This window comes from Patiria miniata, unplaced genomic scaffold (genome assembly GCF_015706575.1).
Source record: "Patiria miniata isolate m_02_andy unplaced genomic scaffold, ASM1570657v1 HiC_scaffold_3, whole genome shotgun sequence".
In the NCBI taxonomy this organism is placed as follows: Eukaryota; Metazoa; Echinodermata; class Asteroidea; order Valvatida; family Asterinidae; genus Patiria; species Patiria miniata.
The window spans coordinates 11766339-11781880 of NW_024037069.1; the positions used below are offsets into that span (position 1 = coordinate 11766339).

At 38.0% G+C, this 15542-nt stretch overlaps 1 protein-coding gene across 1 annotated transcript in view; it reads right to left on the reverse strand.

Moving 5' to 3' along the window:
• LOC119737239 (GRIP1-associated protein 1-like) overlaps positions 1 to 15540 on the reverse strand; it is a 45244-nt gene extending 29704 nt beyond the window's left edge. The window contains exons 1-12 of the mRNA XM_038211437.1: positions 15447 to 15540; positions 13742 to 13808; positions 13316 to 13377; positions 12408 to 12434; positions 10262 to 10369; positions 9444 to 9597; positions 7028 to 7079; positions 5169 to 5317; positions 3189 to 3287; positions 2495 to 2596; positions 1550 to 1596; positions 821 to 860 (exon numbers count right to left, since the gene is read on the reverse strand). Of these exons, the coding sequence (XP_038067365.1) occupies positions 821 to 860; positions 1550 to 1596; positions 2495 to 2596; positions 3189 to 3287; positions 5169 to 5317; positions 7028 to 7079; positions 9444 to 9597; positions 10262 to 10369; positions 12408 to 12434; positions 13316 to 13377; positions 13742 to 13808; positions 15447 to 15488 (949 nt within the window). The 5' untranslated portion in view covers positions 15489 to 15540. The remainder of the gene's footprint in view (positions 1 to 820; positions 861 to 1549; positions 1597 to 2494; positions 2597 to 3188; positions 3288 to 5168; positions 5318 to 7027; positions 7080 to 9443; positions 9598 to 10261; positions 10370 to 12407; positions 12435 to 13315; positions 13378 to 13741; positions 13809 to 15446) is intronic.
• Between the last annotated feature and the right edge of the window lie 2 nt (positions 15541 to 15542).

Below are 15542 nucleotides of genomic sequence, written 5' to 3' on the forward strand. Positions count from 1 at the left end.
AAGTGTTCGTAATAACGATCATTCGGTATAGCGATTTTGAATCGCAGGTACCCTCTTTTGACCAATAGTGAACTGGCATTTCTCACATCCCACAGCCGCACGAGGAGTCATCAGGAAACTTTAGCAATGGGCAGAGTGGTTTTCCATTGGGGAAATAATAGCCATCTATCGCTCTTCAACATTCAAACACGCTGTAACTATGGGTCGTTTGATGTTCGGGAATTAAAAGTGGCCCAAATAGTGTTTAATACAAGTCATGTACGGTACACCCGGAAGATATTTTGTTCATCTGTTGACTTTTTTCCACAACAATGTTTGGTATGTTTTGTACATTAAAACCGGGAGCCAAGGATAATGTTCGGTAAAGCAGAATGTTCGGGGGAGCGGTGTTCCGTATTGCGACGTTCCACTGTATACTATGATAAAAATAATGGAAAAAGACAACATCAAATTCAGACACAAATCTTTGATTTTACTTCAAAACTTCAGGAACTTTGTATCACTTTTCTTTTGTACTTGGTTCCTTACTTGGATAGAATATAAAAACTATCTACAAGGTTTCTAAAACAATGGGAGACTTTTGAGACATTGGTGGCAGCAAACATACCAGTCCTTTTTCAATTGTTTCCGTCATGTTTAAGCTAAAGCGCGCATGCTTAATATGACGCAAACAATGGAAGAAGGACCGGTGTGTTTGCTGCCACCAACGTCTCAAAAGTCTCCCATTATGGTGCCATCTCCATTTTTTTGCAATTGTATTGAACCAAAAAAATGAAATAAACTGAAGAACAAAAACTAACTTTGTACTAAAATCACTCACCGTTAAGTTCTTTGGATGGCTTGTCCAAATTGCCCATTCCCTGTCATTCACCAAAGTAAGAGAAGAAAAAAACAAAATGCTCAGAATGTTATCAAGCTACCTTCTCGACATTCATTCCTCACATTCGATTCAATTTCGCAATTGAAGACAAAAAAATACTGCATCATTCTGAAGATAAATACAAGAAAAACAACAAAGATTGGAATCAAATTATTTGAAGAAATTGCATAGATCAAACCTTCACAACAAGCACACACTAAAAGCACTATGAACATGGGAACTATACAGTGTTTAACTGCATAGCAATACCTTATTGGGCCTTTTTGATACCCTTCTTTTGCTCTTGGTATCTTGTCTTGTACTGATTATCTCACATTACAAAGTTGGTATATCATACAAGCAAAAAGAGGTTTGAACATGAAAAAATCCACCAATTTATTAAATTAACCGTAACCCCCTAGTAGTTCCTCAGGACTACCCTGCTAAATCCAACAGAGTCCAACCGGAGTTTCCTGCTCAATCCACTGTAAGTTGTCAGCTGAATCCAACGGAGTCCAACTTGGCGTTATAATGCGGCTCAGTTGCCTGCTGAATCCAACATTTTGCATCAGGAATGTACACAAGGGGTTTACTGCTCAATCCAACAGGCTCCATCGGGTATATGATATAGTTGGATCCTGTTGGATTCAGCAGAGTTAGGGTTCAATTAATGTTCACTGATGTTGATACCTGTGCTGCAGAATCGGAACTGTCAGTACTTTTTGGTTCTGCTTCATCTGCAAAATAACAAATGAAAGGCATCAATCGACACTGATCACTAAATGTGATGCAATCAAGCTAAATGAGTCGTTTGTCGGGAACTTTCACTTGGAGATTCAGGCCAAAATAGGGCCACTTCATCACATCACTTCATCACATCTCTTGGTGTTCTGACTTCCATCATTTTTGAACTAGCATGCGGTTTTCACAGCAGTAATGCTGAGATCGTACTCTTTTCAAATCTTAAAAAAAAAAAAATTGACCAGGGTGGACAAACGACTCATTCAGCTTGATCGCATCACAAATGTGTTCAAAGAGGACGAGACACAAAACCAACATTGATCGTAAGAGTGGGTCTCCAAGACTTTTTTTGTACTTTTTCACAGCAAATGAAAAAGAAAAAAACCCAGAAAATTTTAAGCACAGAAGTTTGCTTAGCATGAAGACTTTTGCTAAGCAAAAACAGTTACCGGCCAAACTCTCATGCAATGCTTATTGTACGTAGCCGGTTCCCTGCTGATTCTTGCTTAACGCTTAAAACACGCTAAGCAGTATTTTCAGCTCAAATTTCTCGAAGAAATTTGGCCTTTGACGAGAAAAAAGGAAACAAATATAACGTCAACTTAATTCTTTGGATTATGAACAAGTGGTAGTGTCCGAAAGACTGCAACGAGTAAGTATATAATCTTCAAGTCTAAAAGCAAACACATATTATTGTCTTTGCTGCCAAACTTGCATCTTCAAGATGTGGCTCTAGGAAATGATTTGAGAGACTAAAAAAAAAAAAAATTATTTTTATTATTGCATTATTTACTACTTGGCATCTTTCAGCATTATTCCCTTTTCATGTGTCTCAATTTGAGTTTTTTAATAATTTTTTGTTATGGCAAGTTTATCTACCGAGAGTGTTCTTACCTTTAGACATGAGTTTGACCAGACTTTCCATGTTGCGCACCAATGCTCCACTCAGTCTGTGCTTGAGTTGCTTGGCATGGCCCTGGAGTACTGTGACTGGATCTAAAAAAAAAAAAAAATGAAAAATTATTTAGTTTGTCTACATCTACCATTTATCTACTTAACAAAGCTACAAATGTATATAAATATTTTTTTTTTTGGAGGGGGGAGTGGCTTATCGTCCTTACTCGCAGCAGAAGCTGAATTGCGAAGGATGCAGCTACAATGTGGCCACGTCAAAGGCATGTAAAAGCACTTTAGGCAGCTGCTATACATCCCATGTCTGACCACGGAGCACAGCCAGATATCGAACGTGTTGATTTTTGCGGAGGGAGGAAAACCAGAAAACCCGAACAAAAAAAAAAACCCTTGTGGCACAGGAGAGAATCAGCGGACAACTGTACCCACATATGACCGGAGCTGGGAATCGAACCCGGGCCAATGCGGTGAGAGGCAAGCGCTTTAGGCACTGGGCAAACCATGCCACCCATATATGAAGTTTATCAGGATATCTTGTGAAATTTAACCTCAAACATACATACACCTCCTTACACTCCGACAATATTTATGAAATCTTTCATACTCTTTTAAAAATTAAAAACTTACAACTTTACCCAAACATTCAAAAGAAAAGTGACTTTGGCAAACGACAAACCTTTGGGTTCTAAATCATCGTCAAATTCACTAGTTACGTCGGACAACTTTACGTCTTCCAGAAAAGCTTCGAATTCACCAGCAAGTAGACTACCCAGCCCTGGCAAACCAATAACACAAAGGTGGATACACGTTCACATGCGACACCAAGCAGACATGTCATGCATGCATGGGAGTGGTGAGAAAAAAGACAAAAACAATAAAAACTTTGGGACAAAGCTTTTGAAATAAAATGGCAGTCACAAACTTTTAACATCAATGTGCATTTCTCTATTTCTCATGCAGTTTAAGAAAATATTAAATTGAGTTGATGTGAAACGAAGATGTATGGTCACTTTATCACAAATTTAAAATGCAGGTCTAACTTAAGAAATCCAGCTCGTGAAATAATAAATCAGCAAAGTTTTGTCAAAAAAGTATAATTGGCCATGAGTAGCTGTGAACTTTCCGAACTCATTCAAAATTCTGCACTGTGCAAGAAACCAAGGCTACATTCTCTGCACTTCCCAACAGGGCATCAAGCCCGGTGTTAGGCAAAAGTGCCCGTGCTGTACCTTCCTCAAACCTCACAAATCCTTCAAAAATTTATTCTGGTGGATTTTGAAGGCTCCAAGAGAAGTAGAGCAATTAAGAATGACCTCTATTTTATCATTTTGGGTTGACTGAGTCGCAAACAATTCCCAAGCAAATTAAACAATTCAGCCTGTGCATCAACTAAATGAATTGCGCTGTTCACATAAAATACTCTTCAGAGCAATGGTGATGAAGGCAAGAAGAATTTATTTCCAAAACACGATATATGCATTTGAAAAAGGGTGTAAAACACACAGTTATGAAAACTTATGGAACATACACAGTGAAACACACAAACTGGAATCTGTAGGTAGGCATACACCGCCTTATGGGGAAGTTTTTTATTGTTAGGCAAATTAGGACCGAGTTATGGGGACTTTCTGCTGTCCCCGTAGCATTTTCGGTCCCCACAAATACCTCGTGGCGACGAGTGTAAGTCCCCATAACTACGAAACAATTATGAGTATCCTTGTGGAGAATGAGTATCCTTGTGGAGTCATTTCTTTGTTCTTGTGCACTAAAGTTTTCGAGTTTGAAAGTGTACTTTCAAAATGCTCCTATTTTAACCAGAATTAATTTCCTGGGCTGAAATTCGGACTTAATATCCCTTACATAAAACACTTCAATTTGCAACTGATCAACACACTTTGGAAATTCCTAGTTTTTGAGTAAAATCCATATATCTATTTCGTGATAACCTTGTGGAGACGTATTCACCTATAGAAATTGCTCTGTGGGGACGTATACAATCTTTTGTTTCCTAATGTGCACATGTCTCCACAGGGTACCGTGTACCAGATCAGCTGTTTCTAAACTACAATTGTTCACTTTATTGTATTCTTAACCACTTCGCATCAGAGGACGTGATAACACGAACAGGCTGTTTTATACACAGGCACGGCTGACGGGTTAAAATGTCAAGATTGCCTCGACTCGCCTCCGGGTGACATCTAAACATGCTAATCCCTCATGTCTTTTGTACACACACACAAAGTCCGTGAAGTCTGTGGAGGCGGACCGTGTTTTGATCTTGAATTGGCTGTGGTGCACGGCCTATTGTTCTACAATTTACACTCCAGTGCACACCTCGTATTTGTGATGATTGGCTGTATATCAGAAGTTGGCTGGAAAATGTTGCCTTTTGCGAAAATAATTCCGTCGCGAAGTGGTTAAATAGTGTTTAACGATATAACAGCTGTCGAAACTGAATTGGTCAACCAGGAGAGGGCGGAATTCTAAAAGGTAACAAAATGGCATTTATTGTGTTTTTGGAAACAAACTCTTCTAAATAAATGGCACTTTGATGAATGCTATTACTCATCATCACAACAATGAACAGAAGCTTCAAATTTAAATGTTCTGACATCAAAATGTAACTGGATGAAAACAAAAATCCTAGACACCATACCTGCTTCAAGTGCTGACTCTTCGTCCGTGCTCTTCCCAGGAGCCTTTGGGGTTATGTCAGGTGATTCCGTATTCGTGACATCATCATCACCCGGTGCCCCAGCTGGCGGTACCCTCTCACCCAGGCCTGCGGAGCTCTCACTGGTGCTACTAAAAACAACATAATAATAAATAATAACAAGTCAGGTGTGTTTACAAACACAAATGCCCCGCAACCGTGACTGTTCCCATGACATAACACCACTCTTTTAACATCAACTTACATGTACCTTGGTCACATGGAACGTTCATTAATTGACAGAATTAGTGTCTTCTGTAGGTTTTATATGAATTAATCCCTAATCCCTATGATCTCAGAATAAATACAAGATTTCTATTGTTTTAGCCACTGTGACCTTGACCCTTGACCATTCGGCCCCAAATGCAATAGGCTTCTTAGGACTGCCAAGGACAATCCACAAACCAAATTTGAAGTTCATATGTAAAGTATATCTCAAGTTATCACGCTGAAGAAATTTCTATTGTTTCAGCCACTGTGACCTTGACCTTTGACCTTTCGGCCCCAAATGCAATAGGCTTCTTAGGATTACCAAGAACAATACACACACCAAATTTGAAGTTCATATGTAAAGTATTTCTCAAGTTATCGCGCTGACAAAATTTCTTTTGTTTTAGCCACTGTGAACTTGACCCTTGACCTTTTGGCCCCAAATGCAATAGGCTTCTTAGGATTACCAAGAACAATCCACAAACCAAATTTGAAGTTCATATGTTAAGTATTTCTCAAGTTATCGCGCTGACAAGATTTCTATTGTTTTAGCCACTGTGAACTTGACCCTTGACCTTTTGGCCCCAAATGCAATAGGCTTCTTAGGATTACCAAGAACAATCCACAAACCAAATTTGAAGTTCATATGTAAAGTATTTTTCAAGTTATCGCGCTGACAAAATTTCTTTTGTTTTAGCCACTGTGAACTTGACCCTTGACCTTTCGGCCCCAAATGCAATAGGCTTCTTAGGATTACCAAGAACAATCCACAAACCAAATTTGAAGTTCATATGTTAAGTATTTCTCAAGTTATCGCGCTGACACGATTTATCCGGACACACACACCCACACACCCACCCACCCACACACACACCCACACACCCACCCACCCACGGAAGGACAAGGCGGAAACAGTATGCCCCTTCGGCTTCGCCGCGGGGCATAAAAATACTGCAAGTGAGACTTGCGCAATCCCCCTGGCAGCCTGGCATTTTTTTTTTATAAAGTCAGTGTCGACCAAAATGGAAGACTTCTATTGTTTTAGCAATAGTGACCTTGACCTTTGACCTGTCGGCCCCAAAATCAATTTAGCTTCTTAAGACTAACAAGAGCAACCCACATACCCAATGTCAAGTTCCTAACTAAAGTATTTCTCAAGTTATCGTGCTGACAATGTTTCTATTGTTTTAGCAATAGTGACCTTGACCTTTGACCCGTGGGCCAAAAAGCGATAGGCTTCTTAAGACTACCAAAAACAACCCACAAACCAAATTTCAAATTCCTAATAAAGTATTTCTCAACTATATGCTGGTCGGCCGACCAGCGTTTGAAAAATACCATTTGTCTTGAAAATGTCAGCACACCACGAGCCACGATTTTAAAGGATCCTTTAGACTGTCGGTCCCTAACAATGCAGAAGATATTTCGTGATAATTTGATCATTTTGTTTTTTGATGTTTGCAAATGTTGTATCTTCCCTTTAAAAATGAGAGACAAAGAATTTCCATTATTTTTGAATAGTTCAGTGGCAACATAGCTAAAAAAAAACGTCAGTGAGAAATTCATCAGCACAGGGGACATTATGCAGTTACCTGATTGTCTGCTTCAATAAAGCTATCTCTGTTTCATGTTTTTCTTGAGTACCTAGCAATAAGAACAAAAAAACAACAAGTTTTTGATGCGTTATCATAATAATGAATTTGAAGACTTTTACAGGCATTACAAGGATGTCGCCAGTCTGCAAGCAACAATAATGAAATGATTTACAAAGTTATCTTGATCAATTTTTTTTTCTGCACCTTCGTATTGTTTCTTTTTGTGTATATTTCGCTAAAGTAAAATGTTTTGAGGTCTCATTTTGCTATATTTATTTTATCATTAGAGTATTTTTCAAGAGTGAATATCTTTGACTTTTTAAATGTGTAGACATTTCAAATTGAATTTTTGAAAGTTTTGGCCTATTAACACAACAATATGTCCCAAAAAAAGTGTCCGTATGACTGTTTTTAAAATAACTACAAAACCATGAGGTCAATTTTGAACATTTTTGGTTGTGCGGATACTCCTAAGCCTTGGCCTCAACCCTTATGAGTTTCATTTAATTTCAGTCACGCATCACTACACAATTGTCAATTGATCACAACAACATTTTGGACCCTGTGACCAAGTTCCATGTCTTAATCTGTATCAGTGCTGTGTTATATAAGCTGTGCCCTGTAGCGTAAAATCCTTCATGTTGTGAAAAAATGGCTGATGTGGTTTGGGATTGGAATCATTTGCCCTTGAGCATTAAACTGAGGTCTTGCCATGATGACTGATAGCCAGGCAAATGATTCCAATCCCAACCGCAGCCCTTTTCACAACATGAAGCATTTTACATGGCTTACATAACACAGCACTGAGATTGAATAAGGCAAGGAACTTGGTCACAGTGTCCAAAAATGTTGTTGCGATCAACTGCTTATTGTGCAGTGATGCGTGACTGAAATTAAATGAAACTCATAGGGTTGAGGCCATGGCTTAGGATTCGGAGTATCTGCACAACCCAACATTTTCAAAATTGACCTCATGGTTTTGTAGTTAGTCAGACAGACACTTTTTCTTGGACATACATGTAAGTAATATTTTCAGTTTCTTATCGATAGTTTCTTAACCCTAACCCTCCTCAATCCTCCAAAATCCTCCTGCCGGTTTTTGGATGATTTTAGAGGATTGAGGATGAATGGCAAAGATGTATCTTTTTTGTTGTGGAGGATCATAGCTGCCAACTTTTCAAAATCCCAATTAGTAATCAACCCGCGCGGTCATTTTCAGCTTTACCAACATCGAGTACAGGTACATGGTTTACATGTACACACACGCATACCCTTCTTGTTGTGATTAATAATGTACTGTTGGCCATAGGATAATGTTTTTTAATATATATATATTTTTTTAAATTAATTTGTTTTACTGTCTGTATTTGTTTGTTGAAGTCAAATAAATAACAACAATAATAACATGTGCGCATATTTTTTTGAGATGCATGCCATCGATGTTGAGTTTCGAGTTCGTATCATGTTTTTACACACAATGATTTAGGACCACCATATGCAATAGAAATATCCTGCCAACATACCTTGCAAACGCATGCTGATTTATCTTTTCTGGACGTTGTGATAAAATCAAACTCTATTACCAATTCTTCCAACTATACTCTTATTAAATTCCACGATTAAAATCTCGCACTGATGGGTCTCATCCCGGCAATAAGCGACCAATTGTGCTCGTACGATCATCACTGAAAAGTAGTCACAGTACACACAACCACACATCCACGAGGTGCACACAAATGACACACCATTGAAAACATTTTTAGTCTGGTCCTCAAGTACTCCACTGCGCACACCGCATTGATGTCTATCAGGTGCTTGACCGCATTGCTTATTAGACTTGTCACCAGTCCATCCATTATCGCAACATTTCGCCAGAAGTTTTCGGGCAAAAACGATACTTTACAAGTATTATTTTTTTTTCGTTAGGTAGAAAATGGGAAATTCGTAACTTTTTTGTGGCAATTCGTATTTTCGTAATTTAACAAACAAATCGTAATAATTACGAAAAATTTGTAATAGTTGGCAGCTATGAGGATGCATTATGTCAAGCCAGTAGGCCATATCCTGCATCGGTTATGTTCAGCCATGCATAAATCAGCCCTGTGTTTTTCTCGTATTTCATCCGCACTGTTTCTAAACGCTATTCGCACTGCCTCAAACCATAGCAGTAATTGGCAGAGGATTTTGGAGGATTGAGGCAGTGGTCACCCTCCACAGACTAAATTCAAGAAAATAACGGATGATTTTGGAGGGATTGAGGCTGAATCCAATTTTTTTTCTTGGTGGCAATTGGAGGAGTTTGCAGGATTGAGGTTGCATCCTAGCCAGAGGGCCTAGGGGGTTAGGGTTAATGGACAGTTTCTTATCGGCAAACTGAGTTATCATTATAGGATGTTTAGCACGATAATCTTACTGTTCAGGTTTTTCTGCAGGACAGTGTTTAACGCCTGAAGCCTCCTCAATTCCCCCTGCAGGTCACTGTCGACGTTGGTCGTGACCTCTGATGAACTCTGACCTGTTTTTAACCTGCTGACCTCTTTCTCTAGTTCTTCGTTGCTGGTACAAAGCTGGAGAAGATGACAAGGTCGAAAAAATGGCAGGACACTTTTGATTAATTTGAACGATTCAGTAACCACAACAAAGTGAAAAACTTGGGTGATTTGTAATTTGACACTACAGAAGCATTACTACATGATACAGGGTGAGTAAAAAAAAAAACGAAACCCAAATGTCGGGACTATTGTTTTAGGGAAGTTCTGCATGTACCATTTTCAAAATCTAGGATATGAAAGCCCAATTCACAAGCTTTCTTTTAGTACAAGAATCATTCAAATCACTTATGTACTTTTCAAGTTACGGAATTTTAAACACAACCACCGTTTTAAGGTTCTGTCCACGGATCACAAAAAAATTGAGTCTTTTTTCAGCAAAAGGAAAACAACTCACATAGGGATGTGTGTGAATTGTTTTCGTTTTGCTGAAAGAACGCACACCTGGCATACTGTGTACAAACCAATGGGGGTCTTGACCAATACTGACCCAAGTAACAACCAGGCTGACAATGCATGTTTCCATAGGAGGGTTAATACAGTCTGGTTTTGTTCTAAGCATCTGCAACAGTCCATCCTTAAACTGTTCACGCGTTGAACTTTTCATATACTAATTTCAATCTTCCAAATAATGTTATTCGACAAGACTTTGAAACGTCAGTGTGAAACGGGTTTAAGATACCTTGGAGAGTTCCTCCATCAAGGTGGAGTTCTGCAACCTGAAGTCCTCCTCCTGGCTGTGCAGTTTCTGCTGAAGACTCTCCAGCTCCGACAGCAAGGCTTCCACATCCTGATCAACCACAGACAGTCAAGAATGAAAACCAACAATCAGATAAGAAAATGACACATCCACATCCTGATCAAACACAGACAGTCAAGAATGACTAACAACAATCAGATAAGAAAATGACAACTGGTGCCAGCAACTTTTTTTCTAATCAAAAGCTACAACAAAGACCAACTGCATGGAGCGGCTAAGCGCACGAATTCGCTCAGCACAGAAAAAAAAACAGGTTACCAGCTGACATGTTGTGTGACATGTAATGCTGGTAACTGGTACCCAACTGAATTTCGCTTAGCAAGAATTTGGTAAGCAATATTTTCTGCTAGGCCACTCTATGAAACTGGGCCAGCTCTTCAATTCACAAACGCTCTAGATAAGACACAATTGGTTCTTCTATATAGAAAACTTTGTTTAATCACAACCCACATGCGACAGTTTGCTTTTGTAGTTTAATGTGACCGGATCCCACAAAATGAGTCTTAAGGACATTTTGTCTCATAGTAAGGGAATAAATATGGGTTTGGCCAGTTTTAAACACTATGTGTTTAGACTGGTTGGAGTCTCGATGCTGATAATTATCAGCATCCAGACTCCAACCGGTCTTAATACCAAGTGTTTAATACAAAAAAGTGTTTAAGACCAGCCAGCCGGTCTTTATCAACCGTTTAAAACCGGCCACGTGACGGGCTCTCGACCAATGGGAATGGGTAAACTGTATTAGGTATTTATGAATACTTTTTAAATGTGCATCACAAAGAGCATACACGGCATTTCATTTTAATAGATCACTCCAGTGTTGTCATACTCATACTCGGTACTCGTACTTGAGTACAACCTCAAGTACTTTTTGAGAATACTCGTACTCGCACTTGTACTTAAATATCAAAATACTCGGACTCCAACTCACGGTACTCGTACTCAAGAAGCAAAGTACTTGGACTCGACCAGTCGATATCGTACACCATCATCAAAGTACTCATATTCATTTATAAGCAATCACGGACAAATCAAGTTATCTATTTTTGAATGAAAAACGTCTCCTCACTTGGAGACGCACGCCCATTTTATTCATATTTACTGAATTGTACCAGGTGATTATAGTTTCCCCTCATTACTTCAGATTGTAATTGTATTCACTTGAGCACTCCATAAAGTACTCGTAATAGATATCCAAGAACTAATACTTGTAGTCGGAAGGTCCAAATATTCGGCCGCTGCTTCACAAAACTTGTACTCAAAGGTCCAAATACTTGGACTCGGTTATCTGTACTCGTTCTCAAGAGTCAAAGTCAAAGTTCCTATTGATTTCCATTGTGCAAAACATGCTTGAGAGCTTGTAACTTCATGTATTTCTGGTGACTTGAGACTCGTTTTGTTAGATTGGGCCACAATATAAAAACTTGAATAGGAATCAAGTCAATGAAAAAAAAGCCGTCAATTGCATACCCTGTCCTTTGACGTGAATCGCAAATCTGTTTGTTTGGAACAAATAAGAGGGTCAATGGCTTTCACACTTCCGTTTTGGGAGCAACGCCTCGCTTATTGTCTGCAGCATCAATGACCTACATCAGTGACCTACCCACAATGCAACTGCAACTGCAGCCTCAGTTTAACTTTCGTTGGGCTTTTGCTTAAAGGTTCCGTGACAGACTTTGCTGTATAGTGTCTTCAAAAATTGGTAAATAACCCTCCCTCTATGGCTGGCAATTTCAACAAGGCCAGCCCAGCAGTCAAAATAAATCAGGTTTTTGTTTTTAACACAGTCGAGTGCTCCCTGCCTTCATAAAGCAGGATTGACTGGCTGAGATTGTTATGAAACCTGATATAGCTATGCTTTGACTGTAGGAGATTGATAAGCCAGCTGTGCCTACCAGTGAAATGCTTATGTCTATTGATGGAATTTGACAGTCACATTGCCTACAAGAAATATGGCAGGATTGACTTTTTGACTGTCTGTGACTGATCAAACAAAAGAAGGGTTAATAGGTTTAGGACTAAAACCTATCAATGTTAAAAAAAAAAATTTCCTAACTTGATCACTTACCTTAGCTTTCTTGCTCTTATTGATAGTCTGAAACAAAAAAATATATGAACATTTCACTTTTTTAAAAAAAATTATTCAATCCATACTTAAAGGGAATATACATCATTTGCTTTTACTGTAATTTTCAGAAATGGATGGAATTGGGGGGTTGGAAATATATAGCAAATATAGTTACACTGACTTTTTTGAGGTTTTGGGTTCGAAAATGCTATAAAAACCAAGAAAAACAATCATTTTCCTGTAGTCTGGTTCCCTGACTCCATATAAGAAGAAACAGAGCAGTTTACATACATTGGGGAATTGTAAGGTCAGGGAACCAGTCTAGCTGGCTCGTACCCGTTCATAGGTTTGTAATTGATTGCAAACAAGCGCGCTGGTCCATTGGGGCCAGTATTTGAAAAAAAGGCCAGTTGTTTCCAACGCTGATCGGCCGATCAGCGTTGGAAATTGATACAAAAATACCACTTTTCTTGAAAATGACAGTATACCAGGTGCCATGATTTTACAGGATGCTTTACACTGTCATTCACTAACAGTCCAGCAAGGTATTTCAAAATGATTTGGTAGTTTTATTTTTTGATGTTTGCAAATGTTGTATTTTCCCTTTAAATTACCGCAACAAAGCAAGTTTCATGTCTTCATTGAAGTTTGTACAGGTACTTAACCCATCTCCCAGGGACATGTGAAAAATGAGATTAAAAATGGATGATTATCAGAACTGTTCTAATTTGTAGAACAGATTAAATAAGCTTGGACATATAAATATATTGAAAAAGTTCAATACAGAGTAAAGTAAATGAAAAATCTTGACAAGAAATTGCATATTTCTAGAAGAATATCCATAGGAAACAGTTGTTTTTTCCCCCTACTTCACAAGTGAGATGAGTTTATTCAACACTAGAGAGTACCTTATTTGCTTTCTGGAGTTCCTTTTCATAGTTGGAAGCAGTTGACTGAAGATTGGTTAACTCTGCAAAGACATGGATCAAGATTCAACAAAAACATGTCACACCGGATAAAAATTATGACTTCAATGGGGTCCAAACCATGAACCTCACTAACATCTTCTCTTCTAATTGTTTAAATAAAATGTTGTTAAATTTGACAGTAAAAATGACAAATGGCAATTCTATGGTTAATTAAAAACATAAAATGTGTTACTTGTTATTAAGTTCCATGAAATACATTATTAGTTTATCATTCCTGCCCGCATAAGTTTTACTGGCCACATGGAATGTTTTTTCCCCTTTAATGCAGAGTTACATTTTTCTTCAACTTAATAATTGTCTTTAATTTCCACCGGAGTGTGAGTGGTTAGTTTTCAAATTGATTACCATTTTCCAGTTTTCTGCATTTATCACTAAGTTGATAATTGGAAGTTCTCAGCTCCAGAAGTTGATTCTGCAAACAACAACAACAACATCAACAACAACAAAATATATCAAAAGATAAGCATGACCAACACTGCATCATCTGAAAAACTTAGCCAAGATAATATTTTGTACACAACCACAAAAGTAGTGTCAGGATACTATATTCTTAAAAAAAAAAGGTCTACAAATCCTTACTGAATGAACAGAATATGTGCACACAAATTATTTTTTACAACTTCCCAATTTTTGGGACTAGAATCGGACTAACTATTCTATTCTTAACAACAAGAAATGTAATGTGAGGATAGGCTTCTTGTTGGATTTCCATGGTTGGGGTAATGAACGTAAAAATTCGTCCAATTTTAAAATACCAATCCTAAAGCCTGCCAAACACCTTTTTGATTTTTTACTAGTTCCCACCAGAACATTGAACGTACAGATCGGAGAGGTGTGCGGCGGGCTCAACGTCTGATCTTATGAGCAGTCAGCCGCAATATAGTTGCGACTATTACTATGCTGTGAGAAGGCAAACCACATTATAAAATGTGTGAGGGTGCTGTTCATTTAGTGACCCTTTTCTGAAAGGACATTGTGATTAAAATTTGAATTTTTGTTGCACATTCATAGTTTCATACTGCAATGTTCTGTTCTATTTAAAATTCAAATATCAAACTTTTTGAAATCATGACTGCCGTCTGCCAAATATTTATTGAAATAAGCATGATTAAAGACAAAGATTTTGAGAAAATGTGAGTTTTGAGCACTTCAATCATATTTCTGCACTATGGACTCCAGAAAGATGCCTAAATTTCTGGAAAAATGGATATAAGGACAACTAAACAACTTGGTGGAAAGAAGCTGAGACATCATAGAATACAACAGTATGTAAAACAATTTGCGATTTTATTTTGGACAAACTCCTCAGTACAGTAGTTTGGAGAACCTGGCGTGTGGCCAGAACAGGGTGACCGTTTTTAGCCAAATTTCGGCTAAATTTGACAGAATTTTTCTTTAAAAAAACGAGTTTGACAGAAGATTTAGCAGAATGCATTTTTAGCAGATTTCTAGCAGAATTCTGTAAAATTGGTGATCTGACAGAAAAATATGGCAGATGTGAAAAATGTAGCTGATTAGTTTTGAAAAACTTCAAGGTTCCCTGACGTGTATTACACAGTGCAGTGAAGTACTTTAGACTATTGACATTGTAAGCCAGGCAAAACACATGCCAATTTTTTAATTGTTTTTTGTTATTTTTTTTTAATGTTAATTTTATTTTTAAATTTTAAAGGAAATGTTATGATTTTTGTTTTTGTTTATTATGAAAATGTTTAACATTTGCACATGAGTATAACTATAAGTGTGTATAATGTATTTCGTGTAATATAGGTGACTTGGCAGATTTTTGAAGCTCATCTAGCAGATTTTGCCATTACCTTACGGTCACCCTGAGCAAGAGCCTGGTACAGCGCTGCAAGGCAATACCGAGGCAGTAAATTTTCATGGGCAGTGCCAGTGCAGTAAAAACTAAAACTGTACAAACAAAATAGGCAAGAGACGACAAGAATCCTTCTTAACTACATCGAAATATCAAATGTTTCATTTACATGTCAGGGCTATAAAAGAGAGACATCGTTTAAGCTCTTTACATGAAAAGCATAAAACAAACCTGCATTCGCTGGAACTCTTCGTCCGACAAGGACTGCGCCATTTTGGATTGTGTTGCTTTTAAAGGGTTTATTTTGGAACGGTCGGTTGATGTGAA